This window comes from Empidonax traillii, unplaced genomic scaffold (genome assembly GCF_003031625.1).
Source record: "Empidonax traillii isolate 1590-97213 ecotype Southwest subspecies unplaced genomic scaffold, ASM303162v1 scaffold34:size3740991, whole genome shotgun sequence".
In the NCBI taxonomy this organism is placed as follows: Eukaryota; Metazoa; Chordata; class Aves; order Passeriformes; family Tyrannidae; genus Empidonax; species Empidonax traillii.
In genome coordinates this window covers 3622656-3649207 of record NW_020955227.1, presented here as the reverse complement: position 1 = coordinate 3649207, position 26552 = coordinate 3622656, and the positions used below count along the sequence as shown (strand labels likewise).

The 26552-nt window shown below is 49.3% G+C and overlaps 1 protein-coding gene across 1 annotated transcript in view; it reads right to left on the bottom strand.

Moving 5' to 3' along the window:
• The window catches only part of LOC114054581 (astrotactin-2-like), a gene marked incomplete at its 3' end in the record, with an annotated part of 143804 nt that overhangs the window by 87181 nt on the left and 30071 nt on the right, over positions 1-26552 (bottom strand). Inside the window, exon 2 of the mRNA XM_027877881.1 lies at positions 4966-5153. Coding sequence (XP_027733682.1) covers positions 4966-5153 — 188 coding nt within the window. The remainder of the gene's footprint in view (positions 1-4965; positions 5154-26552) is intronic.

Below are 26552 nucleotides of genomic sequence, written 5' to 3'. Positions count from 1 at the left end.
CTGGGCATCCTGTGCCAGGGCCTCACCACTCTCAAAACTCAGAATGTCTTTCTAATAACTAATCTGAACTTACTCTCTGTCAGTTTGAAGCCATTCCCCCTTGCCCTGTCACTGCAGGTCCTTGTAAATAGTCTCTCCCTTTTTGTTGTAGGTTCCCTTCAGATACTGAAAGGTCACAGATAGTTCACCCCAAAGCCTTCTCTTATCCAGGCTGAACAATCCCAATTATCTCAGGTTTTCAAAAGAGAAGGGGAAAAAAAAAAAAAAAAAAAAAAAGGTGAGGGGGTGGCACATGAATGCCCTTGTGATGACCCTCGCTGGGTGCTGGCAGCTTCATAATGGTGACAACAGCAGCTCTTAAAAAAACTTCCTTGCTCTTGGATATTCCTTAAGGAACTAGAGGCAACCCTGAGGAACTGAGCTCCCAAAACCCACCAGCACAGCTCATCAAGGTGCAGGACCCCTACCCTGCTCCACTTTGGAGCAGGATGTGAAATGAGAGGGGGAAGCATTTAAGAGCAAACTTTACACCCAGCTCAGGGGCTGATGGAGCACAGCACTGACGGCTGATCATTAGGGAAACATCAGGAACAAGAAGAAAAAAGGAAACTCGTACAAATAAGTGCTAAAAAAAATCCTCTGGGAGACCTAGAAACCAGCAGCTAACTTGTCTGCTGCCAGCACAGCCAGCAGAAGGTAGGCATTAAAAACAAAAAATAGTAATTTAAAAAAGCAGCCTGATGAGGTCTGGTCACCTTTTACTCCAGACACTGAAATGGTCCCTTTGCAAGGTGATGGTATGAGATGAAACAAGGCTTTTGGTTATTACCACTCTCCAAAAAAGCCACTTTATTTCTGCTGGAGCAGAGGCAGTGCAGAGAGCATTTACAACCCTCGCACCACGCAGTTGTGGTCCTGTCTCTGGTATCCCACAGCCAGGACTTTTACTGGTATCACCCACACAGCCTTAAAGGAGGAAAACCCACCCCTTCACCAGCAGGACAGGATGCAGCTTCGCATCCTCTTCCCAAACCTGCATCCTGGGTACCCACGGGGCTGCCAGAGCCAGTGGTTGCTGTGGCCCTACAGAGGTCTGAGAGAGGGGTCAGTTCAGAGATAAAACATGCCTGTGTCACCCAGAACAACCCCTCCACCCCCCAGAGCCTGACAAACATCTCCCATCCAGGGCCAGTGCTGCCGGACACAGGCCTGAGCTGGGTTTAGCAGGAGACAAAGCAATAATTAAACGGGGACACGAAATGGTGTGGAACAACAAAAAAATAAATCTCTCTTATGTTTTGTTAAATTCAGCAATTTACAAGGCTGGAATAATTAGTGGTTTAAAATGTTTTGACACAAGCAGCCCCAATAATCATGATAAATCATATCAGGCATATGCCCAGATCCTTGAAGTGACAGATGACAAACAGAGCAGTGACAAGACGCTCCATCACACGGGGAATCATTGAGTTAATGGAAGAATTATTGCTTCTGAAATCCACTCCAGTCCCATTGTGGGGAACATTCCAATTTATCAAAGCCAAATGAACATTAATTGCTGCAGCCTGGTAAGTTTTCGAGCTGCTGTGACCTTCATTGAATTTTAATCCAAAACAGATAAGATTTACTTCCACACAACAGGAAACAACACAATTAAACCCAAATGACAGCTGAGATTACGGTGAAAAAACACAACAGGCGTAATGACAAAAATATTGATTCCTTTCTACTTGACACTGTGCTAAAAAAAAGGTAAATAAATAAAATCTTGCATTTGCATATTTGTTTGGTTTTTTCCCTCCTTTTTCTCTTCTTTTCATTTGGGAGACAAATTTCAGATGCTCAAGCCAAGAGGAAAGGAGTGGCAGAGAGTAATGGAGACTGAATTCCCTTTAACTGCAGTAATTAATGTTATGTCTCATTGGGGAGAGATTAAGAAAAAACTGTTAGGAAAAGGAAAAAAAAATTAAAATTAAGTATTATTTTGCTGTCAAAGATGCCCTTGAGCTTAGGAAGGGAGGTGTGAAGAGGGTCACAGTCACTCAGTGCTTTGCAGGGGCAGATGGTGGCTGCAGGGACACTGATGGCCCCTATCCCACTGCACTGGAGGCAAAGCCACCCCAAACCACAAAGCCAAAATCCCTGGAAGGAGGAGTAAACCCAGGATTTACACCTCCCTGCAGCCCCCAGGCAGAGCAGGAGCTACCAGCCAAGCCGTAAACACCTATAGAAACCCAAACCCAACATTCCCATTGGAGGGAGCTCAGCTCAGAGACACCTCACTGCCCCACAAAGCTGTGCCCAGTGCTCCCTCAGTGAGGGATTAGCCAGATCCCCCAGGCAAAGCTCCTATAACTCAGATGGAGGTGGAAGAGACAACAAAAAGCAAGCGTTACAACCACTTAAAGGAGATGGAAGGAAGCCCTTTCCCATGTCTCCTGTCTCCCCCCAGAGGGATGCTGGGCTGAAGATGAACGGGCACACAGAGCCTGAACTCCAGGGCAGGGCTGGGGTGGGCTGGAATTCCTCATCTGCAGCAGGAATGGTGTTTTAGTCTATAGAGAGCACTCAGGAGACACTGGGCTTCATGGTGGGAAGAGGAAGGAAAAGTATTTGAGAAGCATCCCAGGGATGTTCAGCTGCATCCCGAGGCAAAAGGGATAAGGACACCATAGGAATGGGAACAGGAGGGGGTACCCACAGCCTCCCATGCCAAGCACAGCATGGCCAGGGAACTCAAGTGATGAGAGCTTTCTGGGTTATGATTTAGCTGGGGTCAGGGAACAAAGTAAAGGAGTGGGAAAGCAACCTGAACAGAGCCCGAAGAGCTGGGTGAAATATTCCACCCAACGTACAAATAATTGCGTCCATTTTATTTCAGCTACAGAATTCCATGTCGTCTCAAGGAGGAAAAAACGAAAAACAACAAAACACACAATTATCTTTGCTCAAACTTGGCTCAGGTTCACTTAAAAAGTTAATGAACCTTCTGAAAAATCTGGGCAAAGTTTCAAGCCTGTGCTGCAGTCCCTGATCCAGTGAAGGAATCTGCAGGGCTCCTGCCTCCCCAGGGACACGTGTGCAGTCCAGATCCCATCCCAGACCCACATCCTTGCATGGAACCTTGGCTCCTGCTGCAAGGTATTTTGGGATTTTTACAAAGAAGTGTAATTACAGCTCATTCTGTGTGGAAGGAACACTTCCTTCTCTTCTGTCTTCCCATCGGTTTAGCAGAAGGGAGGAGAGGCTCAGGGCAGGAATCAACTCTCACAACAAAGCCATGGATGCTCCCATGAAAATGCTTTCCCTGGCATTGCACATCTTCACTGGGATCAGGGGGCAGAAACATTTCTGGTGGGATATGCAGAGCAACGCCATCAACTCCACCCCACCAGCATCGCTGCTCCCACTCTGAGGTGCAGCAAAAGGAAGGCTCAGGGCAGGAACTTCTCCCAGGAACTTTCTCTCTAAGCATCAACCCATTACAATCACCCTGTTGTATTGCAGAAAGAGCAGCTTTAGTAAGGGCTAGGGATCAGGACTGAATCTCTCCACTAAAGAAAATCTGCATTTCAAGCAGCAATCACCAGTCTCCAGAGACAGAGTCTCCCTCCAGACACGGGCCATGCCTCTAACTCAGGTTTGCCACAACAGCCAAACAGTCCCACATTTAAATCAGGATCCAGCTTTTCACACCCACATGTGTATTCCCATTGTCCTCCTTCCTTGCTCTGTCTCTCACTTATATTTTCAGGCTCATTTTCCAAGTACACAAATTTAACCCTTCCCCCTCGTGGCAATACTCCATCCCACTGACATTTGTAGCAGGACATAAAACCATTCCCTATCCAACCCAATAAGCTGCAGTTCCCAATTCCTTTCCCTTCTGCCATCCTACATGTTATATTGCCCAACAGCCTTATTGCCAAGCCTCTCTCCATGCTCACACACAGTGCCCAATCTAAAGCCCCAATGACAGATGCTTAGACACTCCAAAAAACCCCCCAGATTTAAGTTGTAAAAGCCAAATATCTGTTTGTGAAGTGAAAGAAAAAGTACAGATTTTGTGCATTGTCTCTGTTCTTCCTTCTAAAACAAAGGACAGAAGCTGGGGAGATGATGCACAGGTTTCAAGAGATGAACAGTTTCACCTTTTGCAGAGTGGCTGTGATAGGATTCCTAGTGCCATAAGACACTTTCTTTGGGCAAACAGAGGACATGCACACACACTGAGTATACAAACCTAACTTCTTTTTTTCTTTTATTCATAGTTTATCTGATGGGACTTAAGGGACAACACACCGAGTCCTATTTCACGGATGGAGTCCTAAAACAGAAGATTGATGGACCCAATCCAAATATGTTGGCAATCACCTCATACAATACCAAAACAAGCAGTTTAAAAGGCAATAGAGCACATCCACAATCTGTTAATAAAAGGTCACAAACACCTGAGATGGAGATATTGAAAGCACCTGGACCATCTTTTTACTTTTAGTTCAGACTTGTCCTTTGCAAGGGATGCTGCAGCCTCTATTCACTGAACAAGTAAAATTCAGTTTCAGAAATAAATGACCAAGCTAAAAATCTTGCTTTTGAACAGACCAAAATGCAAGACCAAGGAGAAATACTCCACTGACACCTCACCACTTCCCAGCAGAGACAAAGAGGAACCACAAGGATCCTTGTCACCCTCCCAACAGCTTTTTCCCCCACTCTCTGTTGCTTGATTTTGTTTCATTTTCTCAGAAGACCAAACACTCCCTTTTTTTTTTTTTTCCCCTGTCCCATTCAAACACATCTCTCCCTCTCTGGAGACCCAGCCAAGAAGGGACACAGACATCTGCAAACCCAACTTGCCACCCTGCTCCTTATCACCCGCCTCTCACCACCACCTGGCTGCCAGCCCCGCTCCTCCAAGGGGGTTCTCTGTCGCCACCAGTGCCATTGGCAGCTTCGACTCACCATGACTGAGATATGAAGAATGTGCATCTGCTCCTCCACTATCTCCGAGGGCTCCTGCAGGCTGGGGGGGGTGGCCCGGGACAGCTGCTCGGCGCTGCTCATGGACACGTGGAAGTACAGGGTGCCGTTCTCCAGCCACTGCTGCTTCCAGTGCACCAGCGAGATGTCAGCCACGGTCCCCGACATCTCTGCAGGGACAAAACACACCAGGAGGATGTGAGGATCAGGGTTTTGTTTTGTTTGTTTGTTTTTCCACATTGCTCAGAGGTATTATTCTAAACGATCCAGGAAATTGAGATGGAGTTTTACCCCAGTACCGGTTCTATATCATCATCTACAGGATGAGCTTGAGCATTATTTTTTAGCCTCTGCCTGCTATTTCCCCCCATATATGAACAGTAAAGTTTGTCTTCCTTAATAAAAAGCAAGGGGCTACAGAGTGCTTTGGGATTTCTAGACTAGGAAGGCAGCAACAGTAAATAACACATTACACAGGTTGCCTTTAACCTTCTGTAGCTCTGGAAGGAGCTCCCAGGGATCTGCAGCCAAGCCCAAGGGAGCTTTGTGAGTTGGCACAGGGAGGACACTCAGTGCAGGATGCAGGCACCAGTAGACACTTTGCTGGCATTACAATGGGAACCTTCCTCCAGGAGCAAGGCATCACCAGAGCTGTATTGAACGGGGATGTTCTCAGAACAGACTGTGAGCACCAGCAAGAAGAGATGACCACCAGGCTTGACAAATATCCATTGACCTTGCGGTTGCATCTCTTGGTCACCTTCTGCAGCTTCTGATGGTTTCACATCCCATCTAATCCTGATTTACACCACAAGCACCCCGGGAGCTGGGATTACAGCATCCCAGCACACACATCCACTATGTCAGCCTCCCCTGGCCCAGGGCACTGCACCAAATCAGGGGCTTGGACAACCCACATGGCAGCCCTAGAGCTGCTGCCCCAGCAGAGGCAGCATCTCCCAGCCTCAGCTGCAGCCTGGGCCAGGAGCGCTGATAGCTCCTCAGCTGCCCATCACGCTGCAAGCAGATCTCTGCACAGAGCAGATTTGGCAGTTTGGCAGCTGAATCAAAACCCAAAAAAAACCCCCAAAAACAAGCACAAAATGAGCCAAAATATTTCTCCTTCCACTATCTCTTTTTTTGTGTGTATGTTTGTTTTTCCATTTGTGATATAAGCAATGGGAATCAATTCAGGTCCTCTTAGTCTCTGGGCCCACGGTTTCGGCAGTCACCTGCTTTGAGGGAGACCCAAATTCAGCTCCCTCCTGTTTGGGAAGAGCAGCCAGCTCTAACAGAGCATGAACACACTGTCTGCAGGTGTGTCTGCTCCAGAACAGCCAACAGCACAAGCTCAGGGACTCCTGGCACCGCAGTGGGCACAGAGACAAGGTCCTCCTTCTCCCCCACACCTTGGCCACAGAGGGTCAGTGGGGAGGACAGGGCTTGTTCTGCTGTTGGCAAAGCAGTCAGGGAGTGGTGATGGCATTTGGCATTTCATTATCCTGAACCCAGCTGGGCAAAACCCACATCCAGGAAGGAACAAGCCCAGCTGAGTCTGTCCTGAGGAGTCACCCACACCTTGCAGGACAAGGTGCTTCATGACACTTGGGTGCTGGCTGGGGAGGAGCCACTCAGGCTACAAGACCAAGCACTTCCACTTCTACACACCCGCATCCCAAACCAACAACAAAAAAAAAAACCCCTCTTGATTGTTCAAGAACAGTTTTTCTCACCCCTAAAAATCAATACATTTTCCAGTAGCAAGTTCCAGGCTTTCTATCATGGATCAAAACGGAGCCAACCTACCTGCTCACAGAGCAGCCCCCCTCATGCCACAGGTGCTGCAGGATCCTCTCTTGCTGCAGGGCTGGGGGCAGGGACAACGTCACTCTGTTACTGCCAACTGCCTGATTCAGCACCTCACCTGCTGACACACCTGAGCTGCTGCACTGGCACCTCAGTCTCATCAGAGGGGTTTGCTCGTTGCCTCTGCCCTCCCAGCATGGCTCCAGTTCTTATCCCCAATCCCTGAGGGCACCGGAGCACCCAACAGAGATAAACCAAACAGCTCCTAACCCTGCATGGATCCATCAGTAGCCCACGCTTGCCCTTCGGAGGGGACGTGTGAGCTCCCTGTCACATCTCTGTCGCTGCTGTGACATCTCTCCTAATGACCCTTCCCTCCTTTAATAAAAACAGCTGTTTGCTGGAGCAAATCAGGAGCAAGAGGTGTTGTTGCTTGCACTCTGTAACCTGTAAATCACAGCTGCCCCAAGGCTCTCGCCGCAGGACAGCAGCTCTGCAAGATCTGGGAATCTGATGAAATGAGTCTTGTGTCTCTGCACTCCAAAAAGGCTAAAGCAGAAGGTTTCTCATAGCAGTAAAAGAACAAAATGAGAGGAATATCAAGGCTCCTTAATTGCAGTCGTCTTCCCAGCAATACTTCAAAGGTCTGCACGGAAAAGCATCTCCTTGTCTAATTAAAATCAAAACAAATGCTACTTTTAGGAGCAGAAGCACTCGCTCATCTCTGCACTAGAAATCCATGATCATCCACAGAGGCAAACAGGCCCTGGGAGAGCACAGAAGCACCAAGGGACAGACTCTGTTATGCAAAGCCATAATCTTAATTCTGTCCAGGGGGACAGCCACCCACAGGAGGGGATGATTTACAGTATTACAGACTCATCACACACACATCCCTGCAGCAGACCTTCCCAAAAGAGCTCAGGAAGGTTATATCACCCACATGCCACCACAACCCCACCACTGCTACATTTCCAAAGGCTACATCACAGCAGGGAAGCAGGGAAAGAAAACCTCTAGGGTCAATCTTCCTCCAAATTTTCTTTCCCTTACACACACATTTTTTTGCATGGGATGTTTAAAAGGATCACAGAGAACATTTCTCAGGAGTTCTGAAATATAGGCAATTTTTTGGATTTTAGCCTAGACTGAAGATAAGCCTGTTTCATTTTCAAAAAGGTCTCTTCCAAAAGTAGAAACTTCAATTTAACATTCATTTCGCAATTTTAAGCAAACCCAGCAACCAGGCAGTTTGTGACAAACACTGACTTGCCAAGCCTGGATACCTGTTCTCAGCCACTCATAAACACTTGTGTGCTCACCACCCCTGAGCCCTCATTGCAGGACAATTATTACCCCCAGCATCACCAGGACATAATAAGCCACCCTCAGATTTACTACTCAAAATAAAATAAAATAAAATAAAATAAAGCCCTGTAGCTGCTGAATTCTTCAATATCCAAACACAGGGAAGTTTCTTAACCTCGTATACTTGACACAAATACTCCACTGCCTGTGTTTCACTGGACACAAATCGTCACTCCGCTATCTGCACAGTACTTACAGCACTGATAGCCTGTCCATCAGAAAGGATGTAATAGTCTGCAGCAAGATTGCCTGTTATCAGAGCTTTCCAATGCTTTTGGAACAAATTAAGGGCATTCCTGCACCAAAACTGAATGAGATACAGTTAAGGTTTTAAATGGGCAGCAACGGAAAAAGCACTTGTGGTCTATAGCTGTTTAAAATCTCAGTATCCAGCAGATGGGGAGCTCTCAGATGGGGTTCAAATGCAGCTTTGTGGGTAAAACACCAAGTAAAACAGCCAAACAGATCATAAAACATCTGCCATGCCATCTCCCTACCTGCTCGCTGTGCTCAGCAGAGAAGGGATGATGATGGCCCTCAGTCCCCGCAGCAGCCAGCCAGACTTCTTCCCTTCTCCCTATCCAAAGACCCCAGGCAACCTCATTTCTCCATCCCAGAGCAAAGGATCCAAGGAGCCCGTTCACCCTTCCAACACCAGCAGAAATGTCTCCCCTCCAGCCTCCCCCAGGTGCCTCCTGAGCTCTTCACACCTGCCCTTCATTTCCCATCACGCAGCTCAGCTGAGCCCAGGGGCAGCACCCACCAAGCCTTCAACACCACCTGATGATGGTTTGAATTTAAGAAAAGGGCACACAGAGCATTTTCTCTTTTTCTGCCCTTCCTGAGGCTCTGTGCCTCATAAAACTACAACTTCCAACATTTTCCTTGGAAATAAAACAAGAAATCCAACTAAACCCTTCTCCAGGCTCAGTCCCCAATGTGGGCTCATGCCCATCAACAGGTCACCCGTCCAGGATAAGGCACGGGACAGCAGTGACCACAGCAAGATCCCTTCCAAACAATGCTCTGATTCCATTTTTCTCTTTGCTGTTGCTACAAACCTTACATATAAACATTTCATTGAAGTCTTCAAGTTGTATTACAATCAAACTTAAAAGCAAAAGGGCCTAAATGCATTTGTTTGGGGACCAAGCTGATTCCCATAAAAGCAGATTATGCTGACATGAATATAAAATGAAACAGCAGATATTGGAGGATTGTTACTCCATGCCTTGGGGCTACTGCCTGTCCTACCCACCTCCTCCCTCCTTTCCCCCCTCCCACTGGGTTTCACTGAAGGTAGAGAAAGCCTTTTCACCTCTGCCTTCTCCAAGGGAGGCTGCCAGGCTTGAAATATTCACTATCCCCACCCCATCCCCCCCGACCTTATGCAATGCTTCAACATTATTCATCAGTTATTTGGGAGGTTGCAGCCCTGCCTTGTCTGTCATGGCGTTTTACAAAGCCTGTTTTGTATTTAATTGGCTTGTTCTCGCTAATCTACCATGATTATTGTATTTTTATTTCATTCTTGAAGGTCATTATTAAAATAAGCCGTTTTGCTCACGGCTGCTCATCCCCGCACGGTTCCCCGCCCCCGGATAACCAAACCTTCCTTGTGCTTCCTCCCCCCAGTGCTGCTCAGAGCCTGGGACCTGCTGGGCTCCCTTCCTGGACGTACCAAGTCCTTGGTGTGACGAGTGAGAAGCCAGTGAGTAATTTCCAGTGCACGGATCCAGGCTCCTCCTGCCTTTTTTCCTCCCCACCTGCTTCATCCCAGCAGGACCTGCACCCTGCAGCCAGGCTTCATCAGCTCACCTGCACAGCTCGGTGTCTTAATCTGCTGGCAGAGGGAAAGCTGGAGATCTTTTTAGGGATTGTATTTCCTTTTACAACCTTGGCATCCTCTTCTTGCCCATTCATCACCCCTCATCCCGCAACCCCGTTCCTCCTGCTGTCATTCCGGGGGCCCTTCTGAGTTAATGTTCTCCAGGGGCTCCAACCTCCAGCGAAGTGTTGGTTTAGGGATTCTTCGGTGCTAGCTACCACTTATGCTAATAAACCTAATTTATGCAGAAAGTCATAAACAGAGAGCTCTCCCCAGTGCCCTTGCCAGCGCAGGATTGCTCCCTGTGGAATAGATTATCACACTCTGTGCAGACTAGTTCCGAAACGACTCTAGTAATGGGGCTTTCCCCCTGCTCCCCAGGGGGCTATTCTGCAGTCAAGCAGGCCCAAAGAGTTCTAAGGGTTTGGGTCTTTTGGTGGCAACGTGGTGTGTTGTTTTGTTTTTTTTTAAATCCCAATCATTAGCTCAGGTTTTTTTTTCTTCCCCTTGCCTCTGCTGGTTTTTTAACATGTTTCTTCCCTTCCACACCTCCTCCCCTACTCCCCTCACAGCACTCCCTGGGGCAGCACACAAACGCAGCTGCAGATCGTAAAAGGTAATGGAGAAGCTCAGAAGTTTAAGAAAGGGGGAAAAAAAAAAGATGACAAGCTCCCTCTGATCATCTCTTTTCAAAGCCCCTGTCTGTGAGAACACAGTGCTGCACCCGCAGGGCATTTCAGGGGTGGCTCTCTCGCTGTGCATGTCTGCAGGGACACAGAATCATGGAACTGTTTGGGTTAGAAAATCCCTCTAAAATCCTCATTAACCCAGTACAGCCAAATCCAAGACATGGTGTGTGTCCAGGGATGGTGCTGGATGGAGGAGGGCTTCAGGCAGCCTTGGTCTAGGGGTGGTCCATGCGGGGACCCCACTGTTTTTTTTAAGAAAATACTTTAGGTAGATGTAATTATTGTGAAATGCAGCAAGAGGTCAGCAGACTGCATCATCCAGAGGTGGTTCAGGAGAGGAGCTGGGTTAGCAGGGAGGACAGAGTCAGCCCCTTCCAGGCCTCCCTGGAAACATTCTCAGACAACCAGAGGGTTGAGCTGCTTTACCACAGCTCTCTTAGTCTCAGCTCCGGAGCCCTCTGCACTATCCCCACACCCCTTCAGCCTTTCTAATCCCAGGCTTTAGGGTCCCTGGACATGTCAGGGGGTGAATATTGATTTGCCTGTGCTGCCTACAGATCACAGTCTGACTCCACACACCTCAGAGAAGCTCAGCGCGCTCCACGCTCCCGAAGCTGCTTTCACTGCAGTTCAGGCTCTACTACACTGCCCTTATTTATAATGCTGGGGCTTCAGTGTGGTGCCTCAGGCACTCTAAAATTATTACAGGGCCCTTTGACTTTCAATTCCCTTCCATTCAATTCCATTTTTATCTGTCAGCAGAGGCTCCCCCTGAAGGGCGGTGGGAGCCACCGGCGCGCAGGCAGACGGGGCTACTGCCCCTTCAACCAATCCTGTGGGAATTGCTGGTACACAGCTGGGCAGGAGTCATCTCTGTTTGAATCAGAAACACCAGGGATGGGAGGGCAGGTGGGAGAGTGCTCCTGGGTGAGGCTTCCCCAGATGGATGAGACACCCAGGCTCGGAGCAGCACTGGGGGTGCTCAGCCACAGCCCCTCCGTGGTGCCATCCATCCGGCTGATGCTTAAAAATAAGGGGAAGGAATGTGACTTCAAGCACCAGAGCCTCTCTTATGCATCCTACAGAGATGAAGGGCAGGGTGTAAGAGGGATGGATATGATAGGGGTACCCTGATGCACAGATTTTGCTCTCCAGCCCTCTCTTCTTCCAAAATCCCCACCCCTCTGTTAAGGAACAGGAGTTTGCTTTGGAGCTGCTTTAGGGTTTTAGTGAAAAGCTCATGCTTTGCCACTTCTCTGGAGCCTCCTGGCTCACCCAAGAGAAGCACAGGGTTCACTTCTGAAAGAGCACAAGAAGGTGTGAGGAAGAAGGTCCTTGAGTCAGAGGAGAAAGAGCTGCTGGTCCATGAAGTCTGCTGCTATGGAGATGCACAAGGAAAGTCTTCTGCTCCCCACTTACTCCAGATCCTCAAAACCAACATGAGACAGACCTGATAAGAAAAAAGTCTACTTGAAAGGTACAAGCATCATTTTTTCATGGTCCAATTATTAATCTCTGTTAGAGGAATCAGTGCCTTTGAGTTTTAAGCTTTTCTGCAGGTAACAGGCACACGACACTGGCTCAGCTCTGTGTTAAGCGTGGATTAAGTGAGACAGTTTCTCCTGCAGACCACAGGGATCTCCTGCCTCAGAAAACCCAACCATGGGGAGGAGATGAGCAGACCTGCATCAGGGCAAGCAAGGCTGCTCAGCCCTGAACCGTATTTAATCCTCAAGGCCAGGCAGAGCTCAGCTGAGCAGAGGTGCCAGAGCTCCGAGTGCCCCCGCCTGCCGCTGCAGATCAGCGCCTGCAGGGTGACACCAGAGCTTTGCCTGGAGCCTGAGCAGATCTGGAGTGTCTAAGTGTGATAACCACTCTCTTGGTTTTTCACTGCAGCTGAGGAGGCACGAGGGAGGCAGCTGGGTGGGAAGGAACCATCACCTGCAGCGGCAGGACACAAGTCCCCGAGCGGGCGGGAAATGCTGGCTCGTGGAAACACAGCCAGATGGGTCCTGCTGATATTTTAACCCAAATCCCACAGCAGAAGGGAGCAGGTGCCGAGCCAGTGCCCCCCTGCCTGCATCCCTCCTGCTTTCTTTTCCTTGTCACCTGTGAGGCTGGGGTGGGGATGCCTTTCCCAGGGCAGCCAGCAGCACCTCAGACACAGATGCTGCAGCAGAGGAGCAGCCCCAGGAGTCATTATGGCACTGGATAAGGCTTGTGCAAAGGGAAAACATTTCATTTTTGGTAAACCACCCTACAGCCTTCTCCCTGTACGGGTAACAGTGGCAACTGCAACTTTTTCTTTGACTGTGAGTTTCTGCAGAGCTGAGGGTTGGGAGCAGGGCAGAGGGGGCAGAGGGCAGCTCAGCACAGCAGGGTGGGCACTGGGACAGAGCAGGACTGTCACACAGGCAAAGGGACAGAGAGGGAATGCTCTTGTTTTTCCTGCAAGCTGTGACAGGAGCAGAAGGGCAACGTGACCTATGCAGGTGACTTGAAGAGCGTGGCAAAGCCAGGCAGGCTCCACTACAAGGCAGAGAGGTGAGTTCACTTCACAGCATCTGCCTCTCTGCACAGGTACACTGGGGTGTAGCTACACTGGGGTGTAGCTACACTGGCCCCAAGGGGTGAGTGTCACTCTGAGCTTGATTAGAACCAGCCCAGTGCTTTATAACCTCCCTGCATTTTTAAATGTCTCTCTTTGGGAAACCTCTTAAACTGATAAGGTAGCTTGATAGCTTAGGGCACTGCCAGACTGGGAAGTAATTTTTCTATAATGGTTCTTCCACAGACCTCCCCTTCCAATGGGGAGGTGGGATGGGCAGAGGAGGAGAAGAAAGCAGGGCAGGAGAGAGGAGGGCTAGTCGCCTTCTCCAGAGACAAACACGAGGGTAGTTCCACCTCCTGAGACATGGATGTCCTTTTCCAAGGAGAGGGAGCAGGCTGGACATTTTCAGGAAAAAAACAGCAAGTGGATTAGTTCAGCCTGTGTGTCATTTGGACAACCAGGTGGTTGTATCAAAAGCCAAGTAGCCTGAAAATTCTGGACATACACTTCCTTGCCCAAATAGGCAAAAATATCAGTTACCAGGACTGACCATTTGCTGGAGCTCCTCCACGGGGATCGTGATGGGGCTCCTACACTAAGAGGGTCCCTTCCCTGCTGTCAAGGCAGACACCCACAGTAGTAAAAAAGGATTAAGGGTCTTATCTCTTCTCCAGGAGAGACTTTTGAGTGCTCACTCCCTGGAAAGCCCCTAGAGCCTCCCAGGTACCACCTAAGTACCCAGGTTCTGTCTCAGCTACTGAGAAACCCCAAATTGACATCAAGTTCTTGCAACCTCACAGAAAAGTCACTTCTCTCTAAGACTGTTATACCTCAACCAAGGAATGACCTTGCATGTTTATCTACCCATCACCCAGAGAGACTCCATCAGCTTGGGACACACCAACAGCCTGCTGCTGGCCAAACACCATTGGGTTTCTGCAGAAAAGGAGAAAACCCCAACAAGGGCTATGGGAGAGCAGATTTCTGCTCCCTGAAAATGCCACCCTGGAGTGCCAGACCCTCCTGAGCAGGACAGACCACCTGGGCAGCCTCAGCTCTACAGCCAAGGGCTGAAGAGGGAGGCTGCAAACTATCCAGCTGCCAGAAGCAAAAGGGTTCACTGAGATTAGCTGTGAAAATCCTCACCTCTCCCTGGGCTGACTCACACTGAAATGAACTGGACTCAAAGCAGCTGATCTAAGAGCACAGCAAGTCGCTGGAGGGCTCAGAAAGTGGCATCGTAAGATGAGGAGACATTAAAATCCAAAATAATAAAAGCAACCGAATTTATTAAGGCTTCTCGGAGCCTGGGGGCAAAATAATTTTCCCCCGTTTAAAAGTGGGTAAGGCACAAGAGAAACTGAGCAATTTGTCAGAAATTAGAGGCGACAAACTGGCAGAGACCAAAGCCTGAAGCAGCCACAACCTCACACACACAGAATCACCACCCAGCCTGGCACAAGCAGGGTCCCTTCCTCCAGCAGTGCACGGGGGGACACAGCCGTGACAGCCGTGTCACAACAGGGGCTTCACCTGCTGAAACAGAGAGTGGGCCTGGGTCACAAGAGAGCCCTGATGTGCTGCCAGGGGTGGCCAGGTCATTACAAACCCTGTGACCATGCAGGGGTGCCAGCCCTCGTGCAAGGGTCAGGGAGACCAATGCCTGTGATGCCACCAGGGTGTGATGGTGCTGGGATATGCTGGTTCATGGATGCCCAGCCAAGCCAGGCACAGGGAGGTCTCCAGCCACTGTGCTTGCCCAGACATTCCTCCAATGCTGGTGGCATCTTGGGCTCGCCAGAGTCACATCTTCCCAGACAGGCCAGCTTTGCTGTCACTTCATCTCCAACCTGGCTTTGCATAACTTTTGCCAACTCACCACCAACCCACACCAGTCCGTATGGATCCAATCCTTCCCCAGCCAGGTTCCCTGACATCCCCCATCAGTGGAAATGGGATTCTTCCCACCCCACATCCCTCATTCCCATCATTAACACCAGGGCCACCACCAAATTCCAACCCTTCATCCTTATTTTCCCCTTCCCGTCAAGTTCTGATCACTTCCCATTCGCTTCCCCATTAGGAAGGGCTAATCCACGTCCCCATTACCAGTGGACCTGGTGCCCCCACCATTTTCACACCATAAGATCCAATAGCAGTGTAGCTTCATGCCTGTACCCCCATTTTCTGTCCTAACAAGAGTCTTCTGGAGAGCTGTATCAAAAAGGGAGATCTACACTGAGCCACAAGAGATACAGAGCAGATCCACCCTTGATCTGCATACACAAAGGTCATGGGAAAGTGGCAGAGGGGGATGAATCCTGGCAGCCTCATTAGAGAGAAAGAAACTGTTTCTGCAAATAATTGATTTCTAAATTTATCCCCTAATTAAATAGGTTCCCTGGACGAATCTGCATGCAAAGCTGCAAGGTGATGATTTAGTGCCTGGCTTCCAGCGGGAACGCATCAACACATGTTTGCAAATTGTCTCCCTCCCAGATTCAAAGGAAGGGTGATCATCTCCCCACGCCAGCACGCTCGGAGCAGACGGGCCCCTCCTGCCACCTGGAGCCAAGCTCTTCTCTGTGCCAGCTCTATCAGAGCCACATGCAGGGAGATGGGCATTTGTCACCTGTCGCTGGTCCCACTGCTCCACAGCACAGGACCCAGCACAGTCAGTGTTCAGCTCACACCCTGCCTGAGCAGGAGGCCGTCTGGAGGGTTTTTTTGGCAGGCAGCAGCTGTAAAGCTACAGCAGGACTGGAAAGGCACTGCCTAAACTCGGCACGTAGCACGGCAAGAATGAGAAACATTATCTCCAAAACATGCTCTTGCTTCCTACATCAATTCCATGGCTGTTCCTGTCTAGTCGCTTTGACTTTTTCCTAAAGACACCATCAGCTAATAAAACCTCAAGAGACGGATCCTGGGATAAAACCAGGCTACAAGCTCTGCAAAAATTAAGCACATTTATCACTCTTCCACGGAGAGCTCTTTTCGGAAAGCAGAGGGCCCTGATGCTCTCAGACAAGCATCAAAGGACTTTGGACGTGAAAACTCCATGTTAGCTTGAAAAGGCAGCAGTGGAAAACGTCCCCACTGTGTTAGAGCCTTGTTAATTAACTCCTGCCACTCGGAATGGTGAGCACAGGAGCCACAGCCTGTCCCTCCACGGTGCTGGCTCAAAGCTCTCCCCTCCCAAGAAGAGAGGCACATGTCTGCATTTCCACACTCTCTTCTGCCTGCAGCAGCAACACTTTTCATCTCCTCCTCTTTCTTCCCTGCCTGCTTTCCACCCCACAGGATCATCAGTGCACTGGACACACAGGTCCACCCTCCTTCAGGCCTCCAGCCCTTTGGTGTTGAGGCTTCAGGATCTGCAGTTGCAGATTGTCCCTCCTGATGTCCCACATGCTGGGATTCCTGATCGTGGCATGTGATACTTGAAAGCATGAGCCAGATACAGATTTAGGCTAAATGTCAGGAAGAAATTCATCACTGTGAGGGTGGTGAGGCCGTGGCCCAGAGAAGCTGTGAATGTCCCATTCTTGGAAGTGCTCAAGGCCAGGTTGAGCAGGGCTTGGAGAAACCTGGTGTAGTGGAAGGTGTCCCTGCCCATAAGGAGAACTTTAAGGTCACTTCTAACCTAAACCATTCTAGGATTCCATGATTATATAAGTGCCACCTGGAGATCCTTTATGGTGCTCATCTCTGTCACACTGGGCAGAGACTCCATTCAACTCTTGGCTTGTTCATTCATGCCAGAGAAATTCATAAACTCAGATATTTATAGATCTGCTTGTCCCTGCACAGGTTCCTGGAAGGCAGAGATGCAGCCTCTGTGTCCAACTCGCACCTCACCAAAACTGAACAAAGTGTAAAGCTGCTCCTATAAAGATCTGAGATGCTTTTCTGCAGTTTTGAACCCTGTTGTGGTCTGTGGCGGAAAAAGAAGACCATTGGGAAGTCATTTGCTGTCGCAGGGTGACTACAGAACACATGGGACACCTACCCACCTCGTCACACACTCTTCTTTGAAAAAGCGCCAAAAGACGGGATTTTCTCCCCCCACCTTTCCCCAAAAAGTGTTCAAAACTGGAGCAATCTCTGTGGTATTTTGGATTTCTTGACATAACTATCTTGTCAAGTGAGTTCTCAATCAAAAAATCACTACCACAGATGGATCTCGCGCCCTAACCTACTTCTGCACTCAAAAATAAAAAGCCATTAGGTGGCTAAATAGTTTTAGGAACTGCGTCCCTTCATCTCCCCGCTGTGGTTTTCCGTCTGCAGCAGAGCATGCTCCTTTATAAATTGCCTCTGAGAGACTCAGATCTCTTCTAAAAGAAAACAGTATTATTTGCAGGATAGGGAAGAGATGGAAGAAAGCTAATTAGTCCTTGTGCAGAGGAGTTTGCAAGATGCAGCATTTAAATGAAGCCTGATTTTCGGATGGCAGTGCTAATATCTTCATGTTACGTCACTGGCTTTCTCTTCCAGAGGCGCCTTTTTTGCTCACCTTGAGCATTTTAATAGGCAAAGAAAATTCCTTTAGGTACCAAAGCAAATTCATAATCCAGCTCTCCACCACTTACCAGCTTGAGCACGTTAAAACCGCGTTAAAAGCAGAGCAAGACGAGTCCTTGAGGCCCTGTTCCCCAAGGATTTGTGCACATAAAGCAAGGAAAATGTGTGGTTATTAGAGTTTAGCTTTATTGTTTTCATAAAACACACTGAAGATTGTGTTTATGATTCTGGAGAAAATAAAAGCCTCTCTCCAATTGTTAAAATAGCGAACATGAGATACTCCAGTGACTTCTAAACAATCAAACACTTTGGACTTGCACAGCACCCTCTACTCAGATTCCAGTAAAGTCTGTACAAGAGTGAGAATGAGCCTGGGTGGGTGGGAGATAAACTCACTTCTCATCTTACAGCCAAAGGAAGCAGAATAGCTTATACAATCATTGCATGAGGATAAGTTACGTGGATGCGAAGAAAACAGTTTAGAACTCACTGCAAAATTGCTTAAGAGCCAGTTTTGCTGGTTTTCAGAAACATCTCAGTTTCTGAATGATCAAGTCCTCTTTGAAAGCCAGACTTGAGCATGAGAATCACTTAAACACACTTGAAACCAAACAGAAATGTAAATTTATGACCGGAACTTTCTCTTTGGCCCTTGCAAAGCCTTCCCCACCCAGCACTATGTTCACACTCTCAGAGGGTTTTTGTCCTACCCCACTGAAGGTCTCCTGCACCTGTATCCATCACTGCAAACAGCGTTTCCCAAAGACCCCAAGAGCCTTTATCACTTCTGCTCCTCTACCTTCAGCCTGGAGGAAGGACAAACCGAAGGGCTCTTTATCCCCCTCCTTTAAATATTACAAAGACTATGTGAGGTCATGAATTATTGAATGGAGCTGTCTCTTCAGTTTAGTGTGATGGTGATGGAAGGGAAATGTGGACCACAGAGGGGTCATGTCCCCAGCAGGGCAGGGAGCCAAGGGGCATGTCCAAGGGGGATCCTTACCCAGCTACTTACTGTCTCTGCCCATCCATCAGAGCCTGACACCTGCCTGGCACCACTCACACAGTGGGGATTGAATTCATCTTGGAAGAGGCCAAGGGGAATGTATCTTCCACACCAATGGCCTGGGAAGGGAGGGAAGCTCTTCAGACCCCCTTCATATCCCTGCATCCCACTTGAAAACCAGGCTGAGCCAGGACGTGAGGCCCTCCCAGCCATATCTGATGGATAACCTGGCTGGGCTGACCTGGCAGAAGCAGGTTGTCCTTGGAGCTCCAGCACAAGGGGACAGACTGGGGGTAGGGATGGAAAAAGCCAGTGAGGAAATAACTGCTGAGAAGCTGGTGGCAGAATCCAGCCTTCAGACAGTTCTGCAGATGCTTTCTGGAGGTATTACTGCCAGCTTTAAACCAACCTGTTAGTATGAGCCTCTAGGGCTTGTAATAAAAACCAAGATGCTTTTTTTTTTTTTCCAGGTTAGATAGAAGATGTCTGAAAATTAAAGGAGCAGCCTAAGAAAAGATTTCAATTCCACCCCTCCCTTCACGTACATTTACTCGCCAGCTCCTCGGAGACAGAGGTCAGTGCCAGAGCAGCAGTACCACAGCTGCCTCCAGCCCAGCACAGGCACAGCATGCAAACCACGTTCTGCTCCTCAGACCCACCTTGCTGATTAACAGCTGCATTCCAAGAAGTACGTAACAACACTGAATCGAGCCTTTAATGATTTCAAAGAAACACCAAGTCCGATACACACAGCCAGATCTTCAAGCTGAGGGGGCACTCAGTGTCCAAACTAACACCGCAGTCTCTGTGCGTCCTATCCCAGTGACACATCCCAAAATTGATGAGAATGGGGGAGTTTCCAGGGTCCTGCTTTTCCCTCTTCTGTAAGCTTCTTCTCTTGTCCTCCTTCTGAAAAAGCACACAACCCCCAGGAACACACTGTCCCAAAGAGATGTGAATGTGAGTTTTATCAGCTAAAGCTCTTCTACTCAGAAAAAGCCGAGAGTCAACTTTCGCTGCAACAGATTTGCTGCCATGGCCGATGTTGATCATTACATCACATCACACATGACATTGCTACCTGTACTCAGGGTTAAGATCCTCTTTTAAAGGATCACCAGAAATTAAAACCACTGTGCCCCCAGAGGAGCAGGCAGGAGGCCTGCTAGGTACAATCCTGTCCTTTGCCTCCACAAGATCCCCAGCTCACCCCCTGCCCCGTGATGGTCATCGGGCTGATCACTGCGAATCCTGCCCACTCGTTTTTTGTTTTTTTTTTTTTCACTCTGGATATTAATGGAAAGAAATCTCTGGATCTATTTGAAATGAATTATACTCCAGTAATTGCAGCTGCTATAGGGCAGTATTAGGTCAAACTGCCCTTTTTGTGCTGCGTCTCCAACACTAGAGATGATGAATGGGCTCATTTTCAGCAGGGCTGGATGCTCGCAGATCCAGGTGAAGCCCACGCAAACCACAGATGCTCACTGCTCCCGTGCCACAGCACCAGCACCTGCCAAGCATTTCCTTTAATAAAACATCCAAACTCACACAATACAAACACAATTTTGGCTCACACTGCTCGACACTTGCTGTCGTTGTCCCACGGGTCCTCAGCACACGGTGCCATCCCCACCCTCTTCCTCTCCAGGCTGCACTTGACTGCTTAAGGAATCTGTGCCACTCTCCCCCTAGAAGGATCTTTTCAACCCAAAACAGATTCTCCCCTCCCATTCTAACTCTGTGTTAATTATTAAGATAGGGTGGGATTGGAAAGCCTAATTACCACTGTAAAGTCACCCTCCTGAAGGCTGATAAGGGAAATAATTAGGATGGACAAGCGTGGATTACAGAGCTCTAAATCTCTCTCTCTTGTCAAGATTATGCTGCTGCCCCAGTCTCATAAATGACATGCTTTGAGTTGGAGGGGACCTTAAAGATTGTCTTGTTCCAACCCCCTGCCGTGGAGGCTGGAACACTACTGTGTTCCTTCAAGGCAACACACCCACCCAACACCTTCCCCTCTCTGGACAAGTCACACCAGGCTTGTGACTGCTTTGCCTTCATCTGGTCTCCTTTCACTCCCCCCAGACATCAGCTCAGACAAGGAGCACACTCGAGCAGTAGACAGGAGACGACAGCTATCCAGGGAGCTGTCACGGGACACACATCCCCTTGACATGAGAGCAAGGGTGACATTTCATGGTGTCACAGCAGCAAAAGACTTCCCTGGGAACACGGGCAAAAGCTCAGAGCCTGGGAAATCCCCAGAGGATCAGCTCCATTCATACCCTCATCACCTTCCATCCCACATCCATCAGCTGGTTTGCCCATGTGGAAAGATGCCTCATGGGTGAGATACAGCTGTGGCAGCTCAGGGGATGTGGACTGAGGTGTGACCCAGTAGGTGGCATTCCTGCCCGTGGCATGTGGGTCTGAACTGGACGATCTTTAAGGGTATTCAAGGTAACTCAGCTGGTTAAAAAACCTTGCTGCTAATAATGCCAAGGTCATGGGTGCAGTCCCCTGTACAGGCCATTCGCTTAAGAGTTTGACTCAGTGATCCCTGTGGGTCCCTTCCAACTCAGAATGCTCTGTGATTCTGTCTCTTCCAATCCAAACTATTCCACAACTCCATGACCTCCCTGAGGACCAGCCTGTACAACCCTGCACGAGCCACTCTGGTGCCTCACAGGCACCCCAGGTCCCTCCACTGTGCCGGTGCAGACCCTACAGCTCTCGGCGTTTGTGCAGAACGCAGCAGAAGTGAGGGTCGAGCTCGGGCAGCGCTGCCAGCACCACAGAAATCAATCTTCATCCAGGCAGCAAAGCTGAGCACGAGCTACCTCAGCCCAGCTCCCAGCCAGGGAGCACAGCCCGCTCGGTGCCTGCTCTCTCCCAGCTCCAGGGTCACATTCCTGCTGCAGCCAGGCACATCTCACATGCATTCCTCATGCATACACACAGATTATTTTCCTCTAACCATTTCAGGCACCCTGCGCTAGAGCATTTATAACTAATACATATTCTAATGTTCTCGTTCACCTGAGACACTCAAAACTTTCCTGGCTCATTTGTCAGATTTTTTTTTTTTTTTTTTTAATACCTTCTTCCCCTCAGGCCAATCAGATGAGTCCAGTTAATTTTCATTTCCACAGATGTGGAAAGTCATCTGAAGGTCATTTTTGGGTTATTTTCCAGTTTCAAGTCTGGAGGATTTTGCAGGATTTGCAATTGAGGCTTCTGATTATCTGCTGCATATTGAAATGAAAAGGAACCAGCTGAGGAGAGACAGTGATGAAGCACCCCATTGACACCCAGGTAATTAAGGAGAAACAAACATGTTTGTTGGTTGAAACAAGGGGGAAAATGATGCAAACCACCTTATTCTAGCAGGGAAGAGAGGAGGGAGGAAAGAAAAAGCAGCAGCTAATGGGTTTACATCAGAAGGACATGCTTTGCTCAAGCCAAAACCTTCCCGGGGTGTTTGCATTTCAGGGGGAAGGTTGTCGGGTGCCACAAGGGAGGCTTTTGTCACTTCTGAACAGAAAGACAGTGGCAAAAAAGAAACTCAGTAAACTGCAAACCACAACCTTTGTGATGCAGGCAGATCAACACAGCCCATTCTGAAAGATAAAAATAAAATATATACACGCACATCCTAAGGGCTCAGAAGCGTTGAAGCCCGGAGGTTTGCCACGGGACAGCCCCATCTCCTCCTGACCAGCATTAAGGTCCAGGAAATTCTTCCACTGGGAAACTGGTGACTCCCAGTGTTAGCTCAGCTCACAGGCAAGACCAGACAACTGGGGGGCCACAGGAAGAAACAACTTTCCCAGCAAACTCCAGCACTTTGGCTCCCAGGGCGAGCCCGGCGCAGGCGCGTCAGTCTGCGCTCCAAATGTGTTTATTGGATATTTTTAATATCACGGTGGCAGACGGAGGAATGCAATCACGCCTGAGCCACACATCTCCCCAGGTCCACAGGGACCTCGGGTACAAGCCTGGCTTTGTTTCTTTCCCAGGGAACAATCAAGATAGAGGGCTCGCAGCTCTCCTCACGCGCCCTCTCTGGGGGCAGGAGATGGTAATTAGTTTGTGCGCATTGGAGGCATTTTCGGTTTCAAGCCCTGCTCAGGGAACCTGGCAGGAATACGCAAGCTCTGGGGCAGGAAGTGCTCTGGAGAGACCTAGTCCTGATGGTGGGTGCTGAGCAGGTAAAACGCTGGCCTCAAGCTCCCGAAAACTAGCTTTATCCCACTAATTATTTGCAATCTAAAAGGCACTGTTCTCCAGGATGTTTTCTTCTCCCATGGGCAAGCAACTTGTAAAGAGGAGCAGTTATGAGAATAGCTTACTTCAGATCTCCTTAAAACAAAACAAATCCTATTGCTGTAGGAATGATTCATCCTGCTCTCCCAGCCTCAGGAGACAATGTCCTCTCCCAGGCAGAGCTCACCTGGTGTGAGATACCACCACCACCACCACCCCACAGGCTCCAAAAAGCCTGGAAGCACAGGGGAAAAGGGAAAGCTACAGCCACCAACAGCACCAGGGCTCAGAGGAGGATGAGGAACATCAGGGAGGGCAGCACTGGACCAGCATATCACAGAATCACAGAATGGTTTGGGTTGTGAGGGACCTTAAAGATCATCCCATTCCAACTCCTCTGCCACAGGAAGGGACACCTTCCACTAGCCCAGGTTGCTCCAAGCCCTGCCCAACCTGGCCTTGGACACTCCCAGGGATGGGGCAGCCACAGCTTCTCTGGGCAACCTGTGCCAGGGCCTCCCCACCCTCACAGGGAAGAATTTTTTCCCAATAGCCCATCAAACCCTGTCTTCTGTCAGCTTGAAGCCATTCCCACTTGTCCTGACACATCATGCCCTTCTCCAAAGTCCCCCCCTGCTCTGTTGGAGCCCCTCTGTGTATGAGAAGGTGCTCTAAGATCTCCCCAGAGCCTTCCCTTCTCCAGGCTGAAGACCTCCAGCTCTCCCACCCAGTCTCCAGAGCAGAGGGACTCCAGCCCGTGGAGCATCTTTATTGCCTCCTCTGAACTCACTCCAACAGCTCCACAAACTTCTGATGTTGGGAACACCAGAGCAGGAGGCAGCACTGTAGGTGGGGTCTCACCAGAGAGGAGCAGAGGGGGAGAATCCCCTCCTTCAGCCTGCTGGCCACGCTCCTCAACCTCAGTTTTAGTTCTACTCCAAGCTGGACTCAGACAATCTGAGAGCATGGTGGTCCAGGGTGACACAGGTCCTTTCCCTGGTCACTCAGGGAACCTTGCAGATGAGGAGGCACGTGAAGATTCAGGCACCATCAAGGGCCTGGGCAGCCCACAGCAGTGACCTGACACCTCCAGCTGCTCAGGTCAGGTCCTTGCAAGAGGCTAATGCTGTAAGAGTACAGCTGAAGTCAGGACTATTTTCCTGCTGACTGTGAAATCGGTGTAAAAAGAAAAAAAAGGAGAAATGTATTGCCGTGTATATTCGTCCAGCTACAGCAGTACTAAAGGCAGACTGGACATGAGGGCACAGCCTTGAGATTTAGTCATTTTTCTGTTTGTTGAAAGCACTAAGGAAAAAAGAAAAAAGAAAAAGTAAAATGTTTTGCTGCAGACTTCATTTGACAATCAGTTCTGAAATAGTGAATGCCTGAAACAAAGACAAAACCCCCCTAAATTCTATAAAAAAGAAGACCAAATCTATTAAAAAAAAAATTTAAAAAATGCTTGAGTCAGAAAAATCCTGTCTCTGCAATGGGACCAGCCTTGTCCCTGGGAATGACTCCAGGGCACCAAAAAGGAAAGAAGGATGGAGACCCATCCAAACTCAGCCAGTGGAAGGAGTGGCACTGCCTTTGCCCTTCCCAGAACACAATTCACATCCCACCAGCACTCCTCTGTCCATATGTCAGCATGGATTCAACAGCAGCCTCCTGCCTACTGGAGCAGTTTATTTTCCAATTCGTGCATCCAAGGACTGGCAGGAGCAGGGAATCCTCCCCAGGTTCACCTCACTGCTCCCACTCTTTCTGAGTTTCCCTTTTAGCCTAACAGCCCCCCCAGGCACTCTCTCCTGTCCTGTATTTTGTAAGGCAATGCCACAAAATAACCCTGAACTAAGAGAGGGTGGCACTTCCCCTTGCAGCAATCCCTGGGGCTGCACATCCTTCCCGCTGTCCAGCTCGGAGCAAGGGACACAAGGAGCGGGAGAGGCTCCTGGTTTGCACGGACTGTGCTGCTGGAGGGAAGAGGGAGCAGTGAGGAGATAAGTACTCGCTCCTGCACATGCTGCAGAGAAGGATTAGATACTTACAAATATTTTATCCCAGCTAAAGTAATTGCACCACTTGTTCTTATGAGTCAGAGCTATTTATTTTCATGCTTCAGGGCATCAGTTGATCACACCAGCTGAGGTCAGGCAGAAATTCCCACTGCTCCCCTGTAAATGTTTTGCATATTGCAGGGATGTGCATTAGCACCAGTCCCTGCAGCCTGGCACTGCCCCATCCCAGCCCTCTCTGGTCCCCACTGGGAGCAGAGAACACACTGGTACCTGAAGGGAGCCTACAAGAAAGATGGAGAGAGACTTTTTGCAAGGGCATGTAGCGATAGGAGAAGGGGGAATGGCTTCAAACTGACAGAGAGTAGGTTTAGAGCAGATATTAGGAAGAAATTCTTCCCTGTCAGGGTGATGAGGCCCTGGCACAGATTGTCCAGAGAAGCTGTGGCTGCCCCATCCCTGGAAGTGTTCAAGGCCAGGCTGGACAGGGCTTGGAGCAACCTGGGCTAGGTGGAAGGGGTCCCTGCCCACAGCAGGGGTTTTGAACAAGATGATCTTTAAGGTTCCTTCCAACCCAAACATTCTACGATTCTGTGATTCTATGAAGTACAACACAGGAACAGTCCTTGCTCTCACCAGTTCAGTGCCTGTCAGTGGAGCAGCACATCCCACACTCCAGCCCTGGGTACCTCTTGGTACCTCTGGGAACCACATCCAGCTCCACTCCAGCCTCCAGGCAGCAACTGGGCAGGGACACCAGCAAGGAAGTGCATCCAAATGAGAAGGTTGTGTAGGAGGTGAAAATAAAAACAACTCTGTTTGACCCTCAGCACAAGAGCCAAACTGGGGTCACCAAAGCTCAATCCAGTGGCCAGAGATGCCGCAGCCTCTGCCAGGAGCAGACACGGATAACAGCTCATTTCTGAGTGCTTATGGATATACAGCTCTGTGTCACCACTGAGAACCCTCCTAAAAACCAGCATTTGGTCAACATTAGGAAATAAAAACCAGGCAGTGTGTACTGGAAAAGGGCAGAGGAATTTAAGAAAACAGCCACAAGCATTGGACTAGGAAAAAAACACCTCCCCATCCTCCCTCCCAGTGCTAACCAACCAGCTCCAGTCACTCAAGAGGCACTTAATAAAGGTCTGGGAAAGAAACAGCCCTTGATCTCCGAGCAATGAGCACGAAATGAAGCAACAGAGGCCAACGCTCACCAAATAAAAGGTTCCCTTCACACAAACAACAGGTCGGCTGCTCTTGGAGCAAAACACGTGCACGTGCCGGCTGCCCCGGTGGGGACTGTGAGGTGCTGCACACAAAAACCCAGTCACAGAGTGTCCCCTGCCATGCATCCACCCTGAGACACCTCCCAGAGCTGCAGCAGCGCAGCATCGCTCCACTGTCCCCTTCCTGTCGTCCGGCTCAGCCCCAAAATTCACCCCCACCCCTCCTCCCAAAGGGCACCGTGGTGCCTCTCCCCCTGCTCACGCACTCACCACTGCCA